Here is a 21,622-nt window from a genome sequence, read left to right as displayed (position 1 = left end):
AATTAATTAATCAAACACTCATTTATTGAACATTATTGATTAATGAATCACATATTTGAATTGGGCGTTAATTGATAAATAATTTCAGAAAATTAAAAATTAATTTTGATTTAATTTTAATTTCTGGAAAAAGAAACAATTAAAACATTTTTTGTTTCGGCTGTCTGAACCGGTTAGACCCGGTCGGACCGGTTGGACCGGCATGACCGAGTTGTCCGGCCCGGGTAGTTTTTAGAAAATCATTTTGGAATTTAAAACTCAATTCCAATTTTAATTTTGAAATCCAATTTACAATTCCAATTATAAAATCGATCAAAATTCAATTTTCAAATCAAAATCCAATTTTCTAATTCCAATTTCAAAATCGATCAAATCCAATTTTCTAATTCCAATTTTAAATCGATCAAATCCAATTTTAAAATCAAATTAAAATTAAACCAACTCAATTCCAATTTTACCAATTCAATCAATTCAATAAACTATTCACATGCAATCGAAAGCAATAAACACGTAGGCAATTATTTGCGCAACCGTAGCTCTGATACCACTGTTGGGGATCAGGCACGTACGCAGCGGAAAACAATTTTTTTTATTTTTTTTATATAGACAAATACGTGCACAATAATTACAATTAATTGCAGACATATTCGCTTCCAATCACCGACAAACATGCTCGCATATATAATTAATTTAAATGACATAAATTAAATCATCATAACATGCTCGCGAAATTAAATCAAATAATTAACATGCTGAACGAACGATTCACATAAACACATAATCGAACATATAGATTCATGTGATTCAATAATCAATTAACATAGATTAATCTCAATTAATATTAATATATATATATATATATATATATATATATATATATATATATATATATATATATATATATATTAATTTGGGAAAACAATACTTTACCCTTGAAGCGTGAATCGAACGAAGACACGAGAAGATGGCTAGTTGCTCACCCCCTCCAACTTATCTAACCTCTTTTCTGATCTGAAATTATAGGCCTGCTCCAACTTCAATATCTCCATTATTATAGACTAGATGGACGATTCCTTTTTAAGCTTCTGTCAAAATTTCACGTCCATCCGATCACTGGTTAATTTACGGAGAATTTTCTCGTCAGACTGCGCATAAAATCCGATAGCAGTTTTTCAGAATTGCCTTCTCGCATCACCGGCTTGTGGCGGCACGTGGGAGCGCGTGGGTACGACCCTGGTGGCGGCATAATAATCTTCCTTCTCTTAGGTTTCGCCTCATATATTCAATCCACGTTCCACGCAGCACTAGATACGTGATAGGCTAAGTACAACGTAGTCTCTTTTTATATTTTTGTGATTAATAAAAAGACAAAAAACAGCAAACCCTAACCCGACCTGAAATAACCAGGTACCCGGTTATTTTGGGTCAGGTTCGATAATAGTTTTTTTGCCCAAAACTCGAATAACAGGACTCGACCCGAATGCCCACCCCTAGTTAGGGTACTCAACAAGCAGATAAATCGTAAATTTTTAATGTACATAAACCCATTTTAATGTTGATGAATAATTTTTAAAATATCAATTTCATTACCGTAAATAATTTTTTAGTTGGTCAAGAACCTTCCAAAAAAACAAGTCCCATAATTTGAAATTATCTTGAACATTTGTTGTGAATTAATTTAAACAAATTCAAAAAAAAAAATCTAGATAATTGGCGCATATGGAAAGTATCAAAGTAAAATTACATGGAACATCAATATAGTGATTAATATGTTATCCAAATTCTTGAAATGTGAATTGTGAACCACATTTAAGAGTGAAAATCGAACGGAACAGATCGAAAATGGAATTGTCGGATAATTTTCATTTCTTTTCGAAAGTTAAAAATGGGTTCCAATTTCCGTTCCAAAAAATCGGAATTCAAAAATACATTTTGATTTCGAAATGCCTTGGAATCGGCGGAATTTAATTTTTTTTTTATGAAATTGCATTAATTTATAATCTCTTGATCCAAATTCACATAATGGGAATTTGCACAATGTTTTCACTCTTTTTCGGAATTTTATAGCAAAATGCACAAACACCAAAAAAGAATTTAACAAATTGCAATAAATAAAACCACATGCAGAAAAAACAATGCACCACTAGGGGTGCAAGTTGGAACAAATAATCCAATTTTCATCGGTTCCGATACAAAAAGTTCTGATTTTGGAACAACTTTTTTCATTCCAATTTCTGAAATTCCGGTTACCAAATTTTCCGATTTTTTTATTGGAATTGGAATTACGTAAAAAAGTTGGATTTTCGATTGCCGATCTGATTAAATTTCCAAAATTAACTCCAAAAATTCCAATTTTTTTTCCGAAAAATACGCCTACAAATAATATATATTATATAATACTTATTCAACATAATTCAAAATAATCTAAGTATTTTATTGTATTTATATTTTATGGGTATGTCAAAGACTTTCTTATGGTATATATCACCTAAAATAACCTCAAAATTGCATTAATTTATAATCTATGGATCCAAATTTTGATATAATGGGAATTGTCACAATGTTTTCACTCTTTTTCGAAACTTTATAGCAAAATGCATGAACATCCAAAAAAAAGAACTCAACAAATTTCAATCAACAAAACCACGTGTAGAAAAACAATATGCCACGTAGAGTTTCTGATATAAGAAAAAATGCAAAAGATAGCTATGATACTAATTAATCTTTTTTTATGATTTTTATTTGGGTAAATTACACACACCCCCCTGAGGTAAGCTTAAATAACTGTAAGGTCCCTGTGGTATCGATAATTACACTCAGCCCCCTGAAACGTAGTCAGAAACTCTAATGGGATAATGAATTGGTTACGTTATTCCGATAGGGTTCTAACGGACTATTGGTTTCAGAAAGTGGTGGAGACAACAAAGAGCTATGGGTGATTTAAGAAATGTTCGGGAATGTTCGGGGAGCCATGTTACCCCATAGTTCTTTGTTGTCTTCACCACTTTCTGAAACCAATAGTCCGTTAGAACCCTATCGGAATAACGTATCCAATTCATTATCCCATTAGAGTTTCTGACTACGTTTCAGGGGGCTAAGTGTAATTATCAATACCATAGGGACCTTACAGTTATTTAAGCTTACCTCAGGGGGGTGTGTGTAATTTACCCTTTTTATTTTATGTGGCCCGTATTCATGTTTTTCATACAAAATTAACATACATTCAATTAAGCAATTAAAAAAAATATATCATTAAATTATATTATATATTTCGAAAAACAATCAAAATATTCTTAACTAAAATCGGATCGGAAATTAAAGATTCCGATATTTATATACACAATTCTAATTATGTGCCAAAAAACAATTTGAAAAATTGAAAAATGGAATGACAAAGACGGTTCTAAATTCGGATATTTTCGGATTGAAATCGGTGGAATCAAAATCTCATTCCGATTCCTACCCCTAACCACATTGCATTTTTTTCTTTATTTTATTTTATGATACATATGTACGATGGTATTTTTTGGTTGTCATATGTCTGATGATTTTAGAAGTTATTAAAATATTCTACTGAACTGATGTTTAATGATGTTAATTATATATGTATTAAGATTGTCCATACTTAGGGTTAAAATCGAACGAATGAATCGGAAATGGCTTTTTTGGAAAATTTTCAAATTTATTCGAAAGTAAGAAAATGGGTTCCGATTTTTGTTCCCAAAAAATTGGAATGCAAAAACTCATTCCAATTTCGGAACGCCTCGGGATCGGCGGAATTTCAGAAATTTCGGAAAATAACATGAGTTTATAATCTATTGTTCCAAATTCTGATATAATGGAAAATTTCACAGTATTTTTCTATTCTTTTTGAAATTTTGCAGGAAAATGCAAGAAAAGCTAAAAGAGAGTTTGAAAAAACCCAATAAATAAAATCACATGCAGGAACAACAAATTGAAACATAGATTTTCTTATAAGGAAAAACGTAAAAAAAAATGTAACATAAAGTTTTTTATACCAATTAATCTTTTCTAAGGTTTTAATTTACTTGACCCTTCGATATTTATAATTTTCATATAAAATATAACATAATTTATATTATGGAATTACAAAATATATCATAAAATTATATTATATATTTCAAAAAATCATTGAAATAGTCGGAACTAAAAACGGATCGGAATTCGGATTTCTGGTAATTTTATATACCATTCCAATTTCGTTCCAAATAAATTCAGAATAATTAGAAATCGGAACTTTGGAAATCAGAATGAAAAATACAATTCCAAATTCGGATATTTTCGGATCGGAGTTAGCGGACTTCGGGAATTCCATTCTGAATTCCATCCCTACTCATACTAGCGTATCATCAAATCAAGTTAATTAACAGCAAATACTTGTCGGACCAAGGGATGAGGACCATGGGGCGAGGAATTTCGCCTTTATGAGCAAAGTTAATTAACTGCTGAATCTTTAATGTATTAAATATTAAAATAATTAACAAGGATCACCCAATTAATTTACTAAACTTAATATCATCCATTTATCTATTCTTTTATGTTATAATAATTTTTTTTATTGGAAATATATATTAAACATGGTATATTAATGTACATTTTGGTAGAACTTTATACATAATATACAAAATAATATATTTTAAAGTTAATTAAGGATAATTTAATACAAACTTAATAATTTATTCATGTCTTGAAATTTTTTATTGTACATATAAGAGTTTAAGAGAAACAAGATCCTTCTAACTATTAACGTGGACAAGAACCCATACAAAGATTATATTAGTGGGTAAACATTTAAAATTTTACTGAATTTTATCCAATGTTTTATTTGATCATTCATATTACACAATAACTAGCAAGTTATTTTATATAAAATTAATTATATATAACTTTAATTATTTATAAAGTAATTAGTAATGTGCAATTTTAATCAATTAAATTTTAAATAGTGTAAATTATTGACTAAAATATTAAGAATCACGTGCATTGCACGTGGTACTAACTAATTACCCCTAAATGTGTTGAAAATACACAAAAACCCTCAAAACAAATATCGAAATTATTTTATCGTATCGGATATCTTATCTTATCGCGGTATCGAGTGATGTTTAACGATATCTGATTACAATCGATACATATGTCTAGTTATATTGTTTCCATAGAAATCATATCGTTGTATACCGCGATATTGACTAGAGAGATTGAAACAACATTCTCTATTACACTTTTACTATTAAACAAATTCTATTGCATATAATGTGTATACATTTTTTCACAAGCGATAACAAATAACATGAAGTTGTCATTCTCATATGTAAATTAAACTACAAAACCTCATACAATTATATAACATGAGATACTTTCAACTAACGAACTTCAGCCTGCAGACGAACTCTCCGACTCCGTCACCAAAAAAAGAGCAATGTAAACAAAAATCGAACATCATTGGCATATAAAGATAAAATCCATATCATAAAAGATATACTAGAAATTATAATCATGGTCAAATAGTCTATAAACCTTTGCAACCAGGAAGATCAATCCACTGGAGTTGAAGTTCGATTTCTCCACATTCGACATTTTTCAATCTGAGGCACATGTCCTGCATTACTCTCCCGTCTCTCCAAACGACGGAACTTTCCTCGGACAAACAATTGGACCTCGATGGATATATTCTTGTAATAATTGTACCGTTTGGAAGTCCGTTTGGATGCATCTTCATACCTTCTATGAACGGTCTAATATCAAACTCCGCATCTCCCATCTTGTCATCCATGCTGAACGTGTCGTGGTCGTACACTGTCTGAAAATCGTGTATACATAGAGAATCAACTTAATTAGAAATATGCATCTAATATTTTTATAATTTAAAAAAATAATACAAGTACTCTATCATATATCCCCCCTTCTCTAATGTGACACGGCCTTCATCTATATATGTCTAGGCTTCATTCGTGTTGTTGGTTAAATTAGTCATAATTAATTAAATAATTGGGCCTGGTTTAATGGTTGGTTAGTTCAATAACGTTTTGGGCAAGTGCACCTTCTCTAGTTCAATTACACGGTTGAGCTCGGATAATATTGTGTAATCTTAATCATACATTGACAACCAAACGTGGCCCTAGAATCTTTTTTGTCTCCTTATGTCTATTGATCTCCATGCATTAAATACGGATAAAAAAGAAGGTGCATTATACAAAGAGTAACAAATTTTCAAATGCGAGTCGAAGTAAAGCTATAGATCACACATATAGAGCCACTCGTTCGACAATTTATAATATGAATTTACTTAGGGAAAAATATTCAAAATAAGCAAAGTACAGCATGTGATATGACGTTGATCGTGATAATATTGAACACAAATAAGTACTGATAATTCAAAATTCTCGTAATTTCTTCTTCAAGTCATCTCTTAGCTAGCCGAACTGTAACCGTAGCAAAATGTGGTAAAAGATACATAGGGAAACCTCATATATATATCACACTTAATTTCATTAATAAATCAATAATGAGGCTCTAATTATTAATTACCAGAGAAACAGGATGTTTAGGATCAGAAACAGAAAGTGTCAAGTCCTCGTTCCATTCCGGATTTATGTCCTTTCTGATAACACGAGTCTTCATTCTCTGCATCATCGTAAAATATGATCGGTGCGAATCTTCGTAAAGCTAAAACATACGAATATGAAAAAAAAGATTATACCTGTTTTCCCATTCGGACAACAACGTAAGGATCGCTGCTTCGAACGTCACGAACAGCAAGATTAATACCTCTCTTCACTCGAATTCTGAGAAGTCCCAAAAGACTATCCATCAGGGATTGCGTCGGACTTTCCGAGTGATCATGATGACCATTTATTGTTGGAGATCCCATTTAATTATTATTTTATTTTCTTAGGCTTTGCTAATTAATTCTTCCAAATGGTCACCCTTTATGATCTTCGGTATTCTTCTCCAAAAGTCAAAACTTTCTTGATGTTCTCTGCAACACAAATTGAACATGAGAAACAAAACCAAAAAACAAAAAAATTAAAAAAAAAAAAAAGAAAGAAAGAAAATGTTTATACTATCAGATTATAAATAGGGATCTAATAAAATTGGATTTCTGATTCATAATTAGATTAATTGTTTAATTTTGCTAACAAGACCGTGGTGAGAGATAATAATCATTCTGCATCAAGAATATATATATAAATATATGATTCATCGTGGCATTAATGCATGCATGTTCTTGGAAGAAATGTGTAAGAAAAAAAAGGAGAGATAATAAACTGTCATATATGAGTTATGATAAAATATATATATTTTTTTTCTTGTAATGGGAGGAGAGAGAGCATCCAGAAACCTGAAAATTCAATAATTTCTTTCTTTTTTGTTTTCTTTTTTTTTTTTTTTTTTTTTTCAAAAGTAAACCAGTTGTCTTAATGGTATGATAAGCGTTTTGGTTAACGACCAAATAGGAACAATAAATAGTAGTACTACGTTCTTGGATTCAAGCGAAAAACACGGGTTCTCTTTATCATAGACGATGTCCATGTTTTTTTTTTTTTTTTTTTTTTTTGTACAATGATGTTTATACATCACCACGTATTGAATTGAATATAATGATCTATTTAAAAACTGAAATGATATTCATAAAATGTTTTTTATTGACTTGCAGTACGATTTATTTAACTTGTGACTTTCCAACAAAACAATCACAACTCGCACGCAATTTCGTGTTATTATGCACGAAATGTAGTGACTAACATTCGTTTACAAATATACGAAATATATGTGCTTACGAGTATAGAGCACGGAGGAAGAAATTGGGGGCTTTCGTGATTTGTTTCGTTTCATGCAGTAGTACACGAAATGATATTGTAAGATTCTATACGAAATAAAACCTTAAGTTCCGTATAATACTTCACGAAACCACTAAATTTTTTTTCTTTAACTAAATTATTTGTTAACAGTCAAATAAATAAAAGAGAGTTAAATGAAAATAAATTCACATAAATATTCTTAAACTCAAGTACTAATACAAATTGAACTAAAACTCAAATACATATACAAATTGCAATAAAAGAACATTTTGTAAACTATCGATCAGACTTTATTTGTTCATACACGAGTAGTCGGGGTTTAAACATTTTGAGTAAGTGCCTCAAGTTTTTAACTCTATGATGTACCCATGCCCAATGGATAAGTGGTAGAGGACTATTGGCGACCAAATTAACAAGCATGAAATGATTATTGTGCAATGTCACAACAATCATACATGATGAGTGGTCACTGCCAAACATAGGAAGGTAAGTCATACTCCCCACTTGGGACAAAAGTACCATCAATATATTGTATTTGGTAGCAATGATCAATTCCATTTCATTCATGTACATCGAATATGCTTGTGGGCAAGGACATGAGGGTCAGTCGCACTTGCGTATCACCTCAACGTATACACATCAGCATGCTCGTATAACTCAATAAGCAACTTCCCTCTCACTTGAGGTCATCTTTCTTGATCCCCGTACCCGGCTTAAGCAATGCACCGGTACCCACAGTTGCTATCCGCCATCACGTTGACATAATCTTGAATAAGACGGACCATAAATCTTGAATAAGACGGACCAAAAATAATAATATTGATGTGGTTGACAATAATATTATTGTGTTTACAGTAATTTTACTGTCAACGAGAGTAATATTATTATTACGTTGACTGGTTAACAAATCAAACAAAATGAAAAACCAAAAAATTAAATAATAACATTGATTTGGTTGACAATAATATTATTGTGTTTACAATAATTGTACTGTTAACAACTGTACAATTACTGTCAGTTGACAGTACAATTACTGTCAACGTTCAGGGGCGGGCTGTAACACCATCCATGAATTTTAGTTAAAGAAGAAATATTTTAGTGGACTTTATTAAAAATTCGGATTCAATTTGAACTTTGAGAAAACCACTTTAGAATTTATAAAAGTATTTCCTTTTACTTTAAATATAACTCACAAATCAAAGTTACGATTTTCATAAAGAGTGCTACCTAAACATCATCGGGGTTTAGAAAACACTTGTAAGACAGCGGAAGGAAAATACACTTTATTTAAATACCCCCGTTTAATAGACTAGATTTCTAAATCAGAGTAAAATAAAAATCTCCATTTTTACATAAGACTTTTTTACACGCAAAAGTGAAAACATGATCTTTTACGAAATCCGGGTAAGACATGCAAGGCATCAAGGTTCGTGATTCCTCGAACTCCGCTCCGCTGCGCACTCTGATTACTTCGAGAACCTGAAAGCGGGAAATTCGCATAAAGCATGAGCCCAAACACTGACTCAGTAAGAAATTTGGCCTGACGATACTCATGCCTCTCTCAACGTGTCACTCACGTCCTATAAGAACCCTAAAGTCCTCGTCTCTATGTTATTTCGTGTAGGGATAAGCCTAAATCTTCTACTATGTCCTCTATATTCAATTTATTCATTTAGATCAAGACATTCAATCACATACGTGGAAGCACATAACATCACATAGGAATACATTACTTTTATTCTTCAAAACAAAGAACCACGAAGCATGAATATTATCATAACACATAGACGAACATATAGCTCTACATATAAACATATAATACTGTTTACCTCAATCTTGGTATATTGGACACACAGTCCTCTTTCGTATTATACAGATATAAAATCCTTATATTGCTCGCGGACATAAAGTCCCTTTAGTATCAATTCAGCACTTCACGCATATAAATGAAATGCAACAGGATCCTTATCAGAACCCCAACGTGACCATCTAAACATCAGGTAATATACGACAACACACCAGTCACAAAAGCACATCATTTCCACATAAGTCACTTTAATATGCAGAATGACCAAAATGCACGTGAATGCAATGCGTGTTAAAAATCAATTTTTCACTTTATCGGATCTAAAGATTAATTTACGTAGTCAGATAATAAACCTGTTACGAGCCCGTTTTCACTAATGGGAGCTACCCACACATTTCATCCTAGTTGGATACTGGCCCTCTATATTCGAGTTGTTTATTATCCGGTATTCCATTAATCTTTCAATTTTCAAAACACGTGTTATGCACGGACATGAACACTTAGGCCCTAATCCCATTACCGTTTAAACACCACAAATCACACACAAATATGTCACAATAAAATAACACAAAGATTATCAACCACATATTATCACATAGACTAATTAAATCACACATATGACACAAATACATACACGGTTGTACACACACACGGCTGTGATATCCAATCAAGCGTAGAACAATAAACACAAATCACGTAAAGATTATTGTTCATCCACGCACATACACATATAGTTGTACACACCCACACATATATTTATAATGGTATATTTTATATTTACATAAACCATGGATCAGAGTTTTCACTCGAGGACCACGTAAGTTGATATAGAGATATAATATAGCATAGTATACGTATATAAGCCATGGATCGGGAATTATCCTATGACCACGCAGATTAGGATATATAAATATATAAATTCGTATATATAAAGTATGACATATAGTATATACTATATAGCATTAACGAGTGTAATTTACCAATAAGTCCATAAGTAATCTCAACCACTTCCAATACTTACACACATACGGCACACACACACAATGAGTTTCAAACCAACATACCTAAATGAATGGAAACATATAGATAGTAGCTCATAATAACTTAAATGAATACTCCTTAACCATAACTCAACTTAATTCTAATTTAAATTCAACTTATTATATTTTATTATCTTAATATAAGTTTTAATTCTTCTATTAACTAAGAATTTGAAACCATACTTTCTAAACATATTTTCTAGTTCAAAATAGTTCATTTTAGAAAATCTGACAGTTTCGGTAATTTAACTTTGAAAATTCATATTTCTTAGAACATACATCCAAAACACCTGAAATTTTTTCACAAGATGTTCACCTACAAGTATATTCTACCTTGTTAAAACAGTTTAGCAAGAAACTTAACCATTTAAGAGAAATAATTAATTTAGTGCAGTGACACGGTCAGTTTTCCAGAACACAACAATCAACTTCAAAAATACCAAGTAATTCATACATTTAACCAAACACTGTGAAATTTTGCGGAGAAGACATTTAATATCTATAATAATATCTAAGTAAATCAGGCAAGTCACATTAGTATAAAGTTGTATTAAACACATAATTCGTAAATAACTCAGAAATTGTGCAGTTTCAGAAAATGATCCATAACTTAAATCAATATAAATCCGATTTATGCATAATTGATATCAAAACGAAGCTAACAAAATTATCTAGTCTACCGTAAAATTTCATAATTTTAGCAAAGTAAATAACTGATGAAACATGCACTGCAAACAGAGACTATGAATTTGAAATTCATTTAGTGTTCGGAAAGATCTTTATCTTATAGAGCCCAAAATTAAAACCACAATCATATAATTCATTAAAACATATATAATTTATATTAATTAGGTTATTGTTTCAGTAAAGACCAAGAGGTCCTTACCCATGAAAATCAAAGGCTAAGGAAGAGAAGAAACCAAGGATCCATGGAGTTTTGGCTTGGAAATCATTTGGCTTGACATGGGTGTTATTGGAGAATTTTGGAGCTGAGTTTTGAGAGATTATATGGTTGTCTTTGAGTGTATTTGGGGAATCTCGAATTTAGGGAGAGAGAGGCATTTTGAGAGGATTTTAGAAGAGAAAATGAGGGACTTTTATGAAGAATCTTGAAGGCTTTGAAGTGGAAGATGAATTCTTCCTTTTGGGCTGTATTTGGACGAGAATGAGAGGAGAGGAGTGATTTTTTGGCTGATGTTTTTGTGCTGAAACTAGTGAAGTGGAAAGGCTAATTTATAGGGGAGTAGAGGGACTTACTTGTAATGTAGAAGACAATAGGGTGTAGATTGCAATTGGAGGAACTAGTACACTTGTAAACACACCACAAATCCAACACACACAACCCACACACACGGCAATTTCACAACACACAAGCACATGCACACACAAAACACACACACACACACACACACACACACACACATATATATATATATATATATATATATATATATATATATATATATATATATATATATATATATATATATATATTTATTTATTTATTTATTTATATAGAATATTAAAATAATAGAAAGAAGAATTTGGGAGGAAATTCTCCATGTACTTACCGAGAGTGAGAGAGTTATGGGCATGTATGTCTCATACATGTACATAAAATAAACATGCACATAGAACATACATACATATATACACATAATTAAATCCTCACATATATAATCAATCACATATAATATATCATAGTATATATATACACATTCATATAATATGTCATTTAAACACACCATACACATACACATGGCACATTCATATAATTCACACATATACATAAGAAATTACACGGCTCATGCACACACTTAAGCACATATAATTATTTAATTACAGAATAAAAGAGAAATTGGGTGGGACTATTAACCAAATTATAAAATCTATTATAAGTCATATAAACACTTAAGATACATGGGATTAACTAATTACTAATCATAAATTCATTAATTAAACTATGAACATTCATGAGTTAACTAATTCAATTAAATTGCATAACAAATTCTAATTATTCACCAAAATTCGTAAGAGTAGAGTCACTGGATCACATGAATCACTTAATCACGAAATCGAAGTTACTAAATTATTTAATCAAACAAGTACACATAACTCATAAATATCACAATTTATAAGAATCACTTAAACACTTAGAATGCATTGAAATTACTAACACAATGTTTGGAACCATTTATATTTTGTTTTCATTGTTTTCCCAAAACAAAATGGGATTTATTACACTTTTCAAATCATTTTCTAAAAATAATTTCAAAAGTTTCTTTCTCCTTCAGACATGATGTGACTGCTACAGTAAAAAATGTCTTCACTAAAAAACAAATAAACATCACTTCATCTTTCAATTTTTTTTCTTCAAAAATACTTTTTTCTAACACCTTTAAACATGATTTGACTACTACAGTGTATTTTGTCTCCTTCCAAAATACAAACAAACATTACTTTCATTCTCAAATTATTCCCCTAAAACATATTTCCTCAAAATGAAATCAAAATAAGATCCAAAACGCTTCCAAACATTGCCATGAGTGCATATTAATCATTTATCCAAAATAATCCCATTTAATTCATAAAAACAATTAAGGTGCATAGCATTTACTAATTAATTCATGAGAGGTAATGTAAATATGGAAATGAACATATTGATAATTTATTCAATAAACCCCTATAATATGCTTATGAAAATGTGGGGTGTTACACGGGCGAAAAAAAGGTCAATGACGGAAATCGGCGACATAAAAAACAGACAGAAAAAAAGTTCAAAAGTCAAAATTGGATTTTTATTGCCCAAATTGATGAAATTGAAATTAAATTAAGGTTACAATTAGACAAGGAAACTTCTAATTACACAAGGAAACTGTCTTTTTCCCCAACTTTTCCACCTTATAAAATCTTGTGTGCTCTTAATCTAGCCATGTGGTTTCACTTATATAGTTAAATTTTTAAGACTTTCGATACCGTCTTAGGTATCTATTATCGTACTCTTCCACCCCTCGGGGGCTCTTATTAGTAAGAACTTCACATTTAATAATAATTAGGATTATGATTACCTCTTTTTGCCAAAACTTCTATATATTGATCATCGGCCAACTCAAGCACAAAACGAGGGGGTCCTCTTTTTACGCGATTTTGAGAGCAAATGAGCAATAACGAAGACAACGAATTCAAAGATTCCAAGCATAGTGTTATCTTCCATGAGTTATTTTCATTCTGCTTTTAATTTAATCATGAGTAGCTAAGCGCTTATTTCTAGAATTTTATTTTGTATCATATGTGGGGTTTATGAACCATTTTCTGTGATTTTATGCAAGTTTTAATACCGGATATTCTTCTACTTGTTTTATTAAGTGCATGAAACTGGCCACTTTGTGTGCTTTGATGTTATTGTTATCGCATGAATCGGAAGATCGGGTTAATAATTAGAACTTGGGTAGAAGAGGCTTCGTTGTATTAACATAAGAATATAAGATTGGGTTAATAATTAGAACTTGGGTAGAAGAGGCTTCATTGTATAAACATAAGAATATAATTAATTTCCTAGGTAGCTATTATTGAGATTTGTGTTTCATGCTATGTTCTAAATTTAATTGCGTAGGAATACATTAATTTATTATAGAATATTAGAATCATAATACACGCGGAAGCGGGTTATGATTAATTTAGCATCTCAGGTAAGTAATCCGATTTAATAACTTGCATAATTGAAGGAGTTGGGGAATTAATAATCACATAGGAGCGAGAATAAAATCTTAGGCTTGTTTTCTTTGATTAGTCTTCGTGTTTAATTGATTTCTTGTTTTTGCCTGTTTAATTTGCTTTAATTTAGTTTAGATAATTTCGAATAATTAATCAACTTTCGACTGTGTTGATAGAATTTAGCGTTTAGGATTAGATAATTTAGTATTCTTTGTCAGATCGATATCTGAATTTTTGTCCACTATATTACTTGTTCGAAACGTACACTTGTGTGTATGTAAAATACCCAACAAAAAGCGCTTCATGGACCACTTTTTCTATCTAAGATTTTACAATATTTTTATTGCCCCAACTTTTAAAACTAATCACTTAATACCAACTTAGGTGGTGTTTGTAAGAACTTTTAGAAACAACTTTTGAACTTTTCTTTTGCCAATAATATGTTTTTAGGTGTTGATAAAGGAGCTTCTGTTTTTTCTTCTCTTAAAAGAAGTTGTTTTAAGATGTAATTAAAAAGCACGGTGGACCTACTTTTTCTATCTATAGTTGACTTCCAATATATTTGTAATTATCTCCAACTTTTAAGAATAAAAAACTTAATACCAACTTAACTCACAATTAATAACTTATACCACCTCATAATCACCAACTTCTACTTATACAAAAATTTTGCAAACACCCCTTAATTAAAGTGGCAATTTGCTAAACACCCGTAAGCTCTATTTCCTTACAAATCAGGACAGTCAACATTCAATTTGCTAAAACTCCTCTATTCTTCACAGCCTTCTTCATCGCTCTAACCTAGATGTTCTTCGTGAGATCCCGTCCATCTTCGTTACACTCTATTAAATCTGCTCCATTCCCACCCTCAACGCTGCCATTGCTGAAATGCTTTGCCATACATCCACGCAGGCGCGCACACATAACCAAACACCTACATATGGACATACGCAACACACGCGCACACACATATATAATTTTGGTTACACTAATTCATCTCCGTTGTAATCTAATAATCATGGAAATCAAACCGAAAATATATGAATTATTGTTGGTAATGATAATGGTGATGGTAATGTTGGTGGTGATGTACGCACAAGAGATTTAATGTTTTTTCCTTCAGCGTATTTTTCTAAGCGATTCCGTTAGACAAAATCCAGCCTAGCGTCAGATGCAGCGTGAAAGCACGCCAAGACTTTTAGCAAAAGGCAAAATCCGTTGTCTTTATTGCTATAGATAATATGTTTTAGGGCCTTCTAGCTAATTTCCACTTAATTAAAATTAAAAGGACTAAAATGTGTATTTAGCATAACTTGCAGGGCAATTTTCCTTTACCTTTGTTTCCCTCTTTACTCTGCAACACAGTTTCCCTCCCTCCAAATGAAACACTCAAAAAATGGAGGTGGACCCGTGGGAAGCTTTGGATCTAGACGATTCTGATATCCCATCTCTTCTCCGCCCCTGCAAACGCCTCCGTTCCGCCACCCAATCCACCACCACCGCCCCCGCCGCCGCCGCTGCTTCTGCTCCTGCAGACCACCCTCTTCCTCAATTACCCTCCTCCCAACCCCCGGCGAAAAACCACCCCGAATTACAACTACAAACGCAACCACCGCCTTCCACCTCTCGCCTCCGCACCATCCCTGGACCCGCCGGAGCAGTTCAAGCGGCGGTGCTTCGCAAAGAACTCGACCGTCAGACTCATAAAATTTCCAACTATCCAGACCATAACGGCGATGATTTTAGCGGTAAGCATCATAGCGATGGATTGATTTCAACCCAAGACTATATACGGAGGGCAATGGAAGACACTGCCGAATTCGACGATGATTTTACCTGCGAACCCTGGCTCTCTGCAGTTCAATTTCTCGGTACTGTGAACTCACGCCCACAATTTCTGTTGATTTATTGAATTCTTTTGTGCTTTGTTATAATTTATGCCCTAATGGTGTGAAATCTTTGGGTTATCGATCGTATCTTATATTTGTCGACTGTTGTCCGTTTAATATGTTTGTTATCGTTATTAGGCGTAAATGGATGGTAATGTAACCCATGTTTTGCTTCTGTAGGTGATGATAATGGTCTGGTTCGGAGTACGCCTATCAGCTCTATCAAGAAATGCATCGAAGGGGGCAAGGTTGTTCAGGTATTATTAGATTGAGCTCATGTTTCTACGTGATAAATATTTGAATTTAGATATGCATGTCGTTGGCGTGTAAATGATGTATTTGAATTCCCCTTCTGTTTGTGTGTGTTACATATCAGTGGATTGTGTTTTACCTATGATAGTGACAGATAAATTGGAATATGGATTTGATTGATGATATTTTACCTGGGATGCAAATGGCAATGATTCAGATTGGAATAATGGTAGCTGCAAATAATATTTTAGAAGGTACAAACACTGGATTGGGATATGAAAGACTTGTGATTAAAATATCTGAGTGCAGGGAAGTGACTCTTGATGCATAAATTGACAATTGTACTCGGTAATTAAAAGAAAATGATTTGTATTGGTAGATAATGAGACGGTAGTGTAAAACACTTGGTTGGTTAGAGGTGGCCGGTTGTTCACTCGTTGAAAAAATATGAATGGTGGTTTGCGTAAATCTATATGAGTTTCTTTTTGTATGCATAAAACGAGAGCTCTTCATTCGTTCAATTACATGTTTGATTTTCTGGTGTTAGGTTGTGGCTGTTGTTAAGTCATGCACACCCAATGGTCTTGGGGGTCTGATGGTGTTGCTGAAGGTATAAACGAAGGCATAGAAACAGTAGTAATAGTAATTAATCCTCGGAGTTTATGTATGTTATTGACTTGATACTGTTTGAATTTAGGACCCCACTGGTACAGTTGGTGCCAGTGTTCATCACAAGGTCCTCTCTCAGACTGAGTTTGGAAAGAACTTAACTGTTGGTGCAGCTCTAATACTTCGGGAGGTATAGTCCAACTCCAGTTTCTTGTTTTTTTATTGTGTTAAATAATGCCACTGTAGGACTACTTGTCAGCAGATCGAGCCTTTGTTTAGTGTGTTGTTTTACATTTTCAATGACTGACAAAAGGTTGTAATTCAGGTTGCTATTTTTGCCCCTGCAAGGTCAGCACACTATCTCAACATAACATTGAGGAACGTGGTGAAGGTGCAATTTATGTTCCAATGTTTCTTTATTGTTAAATGGTCAATGCGACGAGTCGTAACGAAGAGAAATTTGTTATTAAAACACATACACACACGTATATAATATGAGCTCCTTTTTGTCATTAAAAAAATAATTGAAAACAACCAATTAAACTAAAATGTATGACAGTGAGAACAAGAACTTAATATGATTTGGATTGTTCTTAGTTCTTTAGTTGGATCATCACTCTCGATACTCAACGATGGAATGTTGGAGCTGATTAATAGTAACATGTATAAGAACATGAATTAATCTTAGAAATCCAAGAGTTTGCTAAAATTGGAGTTCCTATTGATACATCATTATTGCACACTTTCTGAGGCAATGGCATTGTTTTGCTAGTTATGTCAGCTATTAAATATAATGCGTTGCTCTCTTCTATTAGTTAGAAATGTAGGTTCAGTCTTTGGGTAGCATCTCATGGATTGATGAAGTAGAAGAGTTTATTAAATTTATATGTGGTTGCATTTGTAGCAACTCAACAGCCGTGGATGGATTCTCCTTCCGTTACTTACCTTTTTATGTTTATAGCTTGAAGTGTTTTTGCACTTCATTGACTAAAGATTTCAGTTAAAAGAACTCTTGTAAATGTACTAAAGCCTTAACAAACCTAGATTATAGCCATAGTTAAGTAAAGTCAACTGTTTGGAAGAAAATTGATCATATCTATGTTACCCATTAGGGTGTTTTGGCATTAGCAATCGAATTCCAATTTTATCGATGGGTTTGGTTCCTCTCAATTGTCTGCTTCCATTTGATTTATGTTACTGTTGGATACTAACTCCCATTATCAAAATTTGCATAAATATACATTGTTCTTTCTACATGAGTCTTTATTTAAATTGAGTTATGGAGAGCACTGCATGCACTACCTTCTTGAGTTAATTTTGGGTATGTGCACGCCTGGACTTTTACATTAATGATTGGTATTTCTGTAGATGTTAAATGTGTTTATAGAGTCTGATGATAATATCCACCTAGGTTGGGCTCTATGCTGTTTTTAGGCAGTTTTTTCCATGAAAATGTTTTGGAAAAATGAACAGCAACAAATTGGTAGCAGTGGAAAACAATTACAGTGTCTTTAGTTACATTCATAACTAATAAATCAAGGAGAGATATCATAGTTTTAGAGCTATCAATTTTAGCAGCCCTTGAAGCAAGCTTGCATTTTCTCATGAAGTTTTCACTCATATATTCATTATTTATGACAACCTTTTCGTACATCAGTTTGCTTGGTTGCGAAGAGCCCATATGATCTATCGTTGACATCATATTTCAATCTTGAACTATTGTTGAAGATTTTCTTGAGCTTCTTATTCAGATGATGTATAGCATGATAACTGTAGTATAATATTACACAGCTTTTGTAACTTGTTGCAACTTCTCTCTGTCTAATTGTTTCCATGGGTAATATCTACAGGTATTCTGCCAAAACAGCGGCTCTACTTCAAAACTGAATAACTCTGCGTATCCCATCCAATATGCTGATCCTGGTATTGGTACGTAAGAATTAATCTTTTTCCCCATAACATTACGTTTTACAACATTTTCTCCAGGACATTTATGTGCAAATTAAGATTATTCGTAACGGAGCTCAACCTTTTCTCGTTTCTAAATCTGCGTGCCTTTATTTGATAATATCCAGAAACTTATGGGAAGGCGAAAACAACGGAGAAGATGCCCACAACGCAAACTATGACAACGAAAGACATAGAAAAGAGGCAATGCACGAGTAAGATTATCAATTCGCAGAATTTGAGTGTCACTCAGAGGCAGAATATTTTCACCGGAAGTGTTCAATCCAACAATGGATCTGGAGTCAATGCAAGTGCAGCTAAAATGGGGCGTATAAATGTAAGCCAAGATATTTTCGGTAAAATAGCTGAAGGCATAATCAGAACCGGAATTAGTAGTGACAACCAAGAGTGCGTGAAAAAAGACAGTGTCGAAGAAATTGAAGGAACCAACAATTTGACCAACTCTGTTACAAAAGGTAGCGTCGAAGAAATTGTAGGAACGAACGAAGTAGTCGGGACACAAAAGCAGCCTCAGATATTGAAAGGCTCTCTGCCACAGTGGACAGATCAACAGTTGGATGAACTTTTTGCAGACGATGAAGATGCTGCCTCTTTATTTTCGTAGAGAGAATGTAAATACCCATTTTCTGGTTGTGATTATGATTTCAGTTTACATCTTAAAAACCTTTCTTTTGATAATTTTTTTTCTTGGGGTAAATGCAATTTGACATAAAAGCATTGGTATCTTTTTTACTGTACTTTGTCAACTCAAGTATAAAATTTGCACTTTGCCATCTAGATCATTGATAAAAGAAAATGATGGTTATATGATGATCTTATGCCACCACTATGATTTTACTAATTCTTCCATGCCAAAAGATTTAGAAATAACCGAATCAAATCTTAAAAAGAATTCATGTGTTGCATGTGATTGAAACTCAAATGTAAGAATCCAGTCTTGATGAATTAGATGACTAAGTGCAGATCTCGTGTACCCCCCATAATTGACGAGTTTCTACGGGTCTGTTAATTGCGTTTTAGTTTTTCAGTCATAGAAAACTTTGCTAATAAAAATAACACTATTGATGGGGATCCATTCGGCACTTTTGGGCCGAGCTCCCCATATTCAAAACTAGTGGGCCAAGGCCCAACAAAAAACAAAAGTTAAGCCCACAACCGAGGTGGCCCATATACTTTATCGGCCAAATCTTAGCGAACAAAGAGAACCGAGATAAGGCAAGACGGTTCGCCAAAAAGAGAGCACATAAAGAGTAGAGAGCTCGCACGGTTGAGAGACCATTAGTTCACAATAGCTCACAAAATATCAGTCCGCGAGATAGGAAAGGAAGTAGGTGCCGCTCCTCTCCACCTTTCCAGACCTAATATGAACACTTTCTCAAAGGGCGGCTTGCCAAGGGCAGCCACTATGTGAAAAGGATTCGAATATATATTCCATAAACAAATAAGGAAAGTGTATAAATCAAGATTGATAGTTAATTGATTGATTGATTGATGTAAATTAAGAACAGATAAAAAGGTCATAGATTAAGAAATAAATATATATGATTTTTTATATAAACAAATGTACAAGGACCTAATAAGGGTCACATTTTCATACAATCACAATCAATAATAACACATACTCTCTTCCAAACTCTCTCTCTCTCTTGTTCTAAACATCTTTCAATCTTCAAGTATGCCTTCGTCGGTCATAACTTCGGAAGGTAAGCTTTCCGACGGTCAAGGGAAATGGATTTGGAAGTAGGTCTTTACAGTGGCGAATCCAGGATTTTTGCCAAGGGTGTTCGAAATTAAATATAGTAAAAAGTATTATGGTTGGCTAATAGTTTACGGGGGTTCGGGGGCAGCGCCCCCGGATATTTTTTTTTTAATATTGTACACAATAAATAATAAAAAATCTTTAAAAATTTTAAATTTATAGGGATTATTTTACCATTTTTGAGCAAATTTAGGAAATATTTAGACATAAAATTGGTGAAAATATTAAAGAAGTGGTAAACATATTAAAGTTGCAAGTGACAAAATGTACATTTCATTAACATATTTTGAATTCTCAAAAAGAAAAAAAAAACTCACGTAGTTGTTAATTTAGAAAAAAAATTGAAATAATACATATATATATATACAATATTTAGAATTTTGGAATAATTTATATTATATTTAATATAATATAAATTTAAAAATAAAAAAATTGAGTAAAATAAATTATAAGTTACAAATAGCAAAATATAAACAACTAGTAATTCACCCGTGCGATGCACGGTGATCAACTTTAAAATAGAAAAATTATATATATATATATATATATATATATATATATATATATATATATATATATATATATATATATATATATATATTGTTATTAGTGCTATTAATTTTGTTGGGGACCGGGCACATGTACGCAGCGGAAAACAAATTTTTTATTTTATTTATATAAACAAACACGTACACAATAATTACAATTAATTGCGTACATTTTCGCTTCCATGGGCTAGTGGTAAAATCGAATCCAGGTAA

General features: G+C 32.4%; 2 protein-coding genes across 4 annotated transcripts; one reads left to right on the top strand and one right to left on the bottom strand.

The window, feature by feature from the left end:
* Positions 1–5,219: 5,219 nt before the first annotated feature.
* Positions 5,220–7,460, bottom strand: LOC105972791 (protein C2-DOMAIN ABA-RELATED 4). 2 transcript variants are annotated; one of them, XM_088817651.1, is made up of 4 exons: positions 7,364–7,460; positions 6,722–7,000; positions 6,550–6,645; positions 5,220–5,821 (listed from the first exon to the last, which is right to left on the bottom strand). In XM_088817651.1, exons 2-4 carry the CDS (start codon positions 6,890–6,892, stop codon positions 5,531–5,533), a joined length of 558 nt encoding a protein of 185 aa, XP_088673777.1. In that variant the 5' UTR covers positions 6,893–7,000; positions 7,364–7,460; the 3' UTR covers positions 5,220–5,530. The 2 variants fall into 2 exon arrangements, with proteins under 2 accessions (XP_088673777.1, XP_012853223.1); XM_012997769.2 differs by lacking the exon at positions 7,364–7,460 and having other exon boundaries at positions 6,722–7,251.
* Positions 7,461–15,689: 8,229 nt separating this feature from the next.
* On the top strand, positions 15,690–19,879 carry LOC105972820 (nuclear localized protein). 2 transcript variants are annotated; one of them, XM_088816809.1, is made up of 7 exons: positions 15,690–16,255; positions 16,454–16,530; positions 17,073–17,135; positions 17,223–17,324; positions 17,460–17,525; positions 18,985–19,057; positions 19,210–19,879. In XM_088816809.1, the coding sequence occupies exons 1-7, from the start codon at positions 15,781–15,783 to the stop codon at positions 19,704–19,706; spliced, it is 1,353 nt and encodes a 450-aa protein (XP_088672935.1). In that variant the 5' UTR covers positions 15,690–15,780; the 3' UTR covers positions 19,707–19,879. The 2 variants fall into 2 exon arrangements, with proteins under 2 accessions (XP_088672935.1, XP_012853255.1); XM_012997801.2 differs by having other exon boundaries at positions 15,691–16,255; positions 18,985–19,063.
* Positions 19,880–21,622: the final 1,743 nt, after the last annotated feature.

The sequence above is a fragment of the Erythranthe guttata genome, chromosome 4 (genome assembly GCF_056151865.1).
Source record: "Erythranthe guttata isolate IM_541 chromosome 4, IM_541, whole genome shotgun sequence".
Classification (NCBI taxonomy): Eukaryota; Viridiplantae; Streptophyta; class Magnoliopsida; order Lamiales; family Phrymaceae; genus Erythranthe; species Erythranthe guttata.
This window is presented reverse-complemented; position numbering and strand designations above follow the sequence as displayed.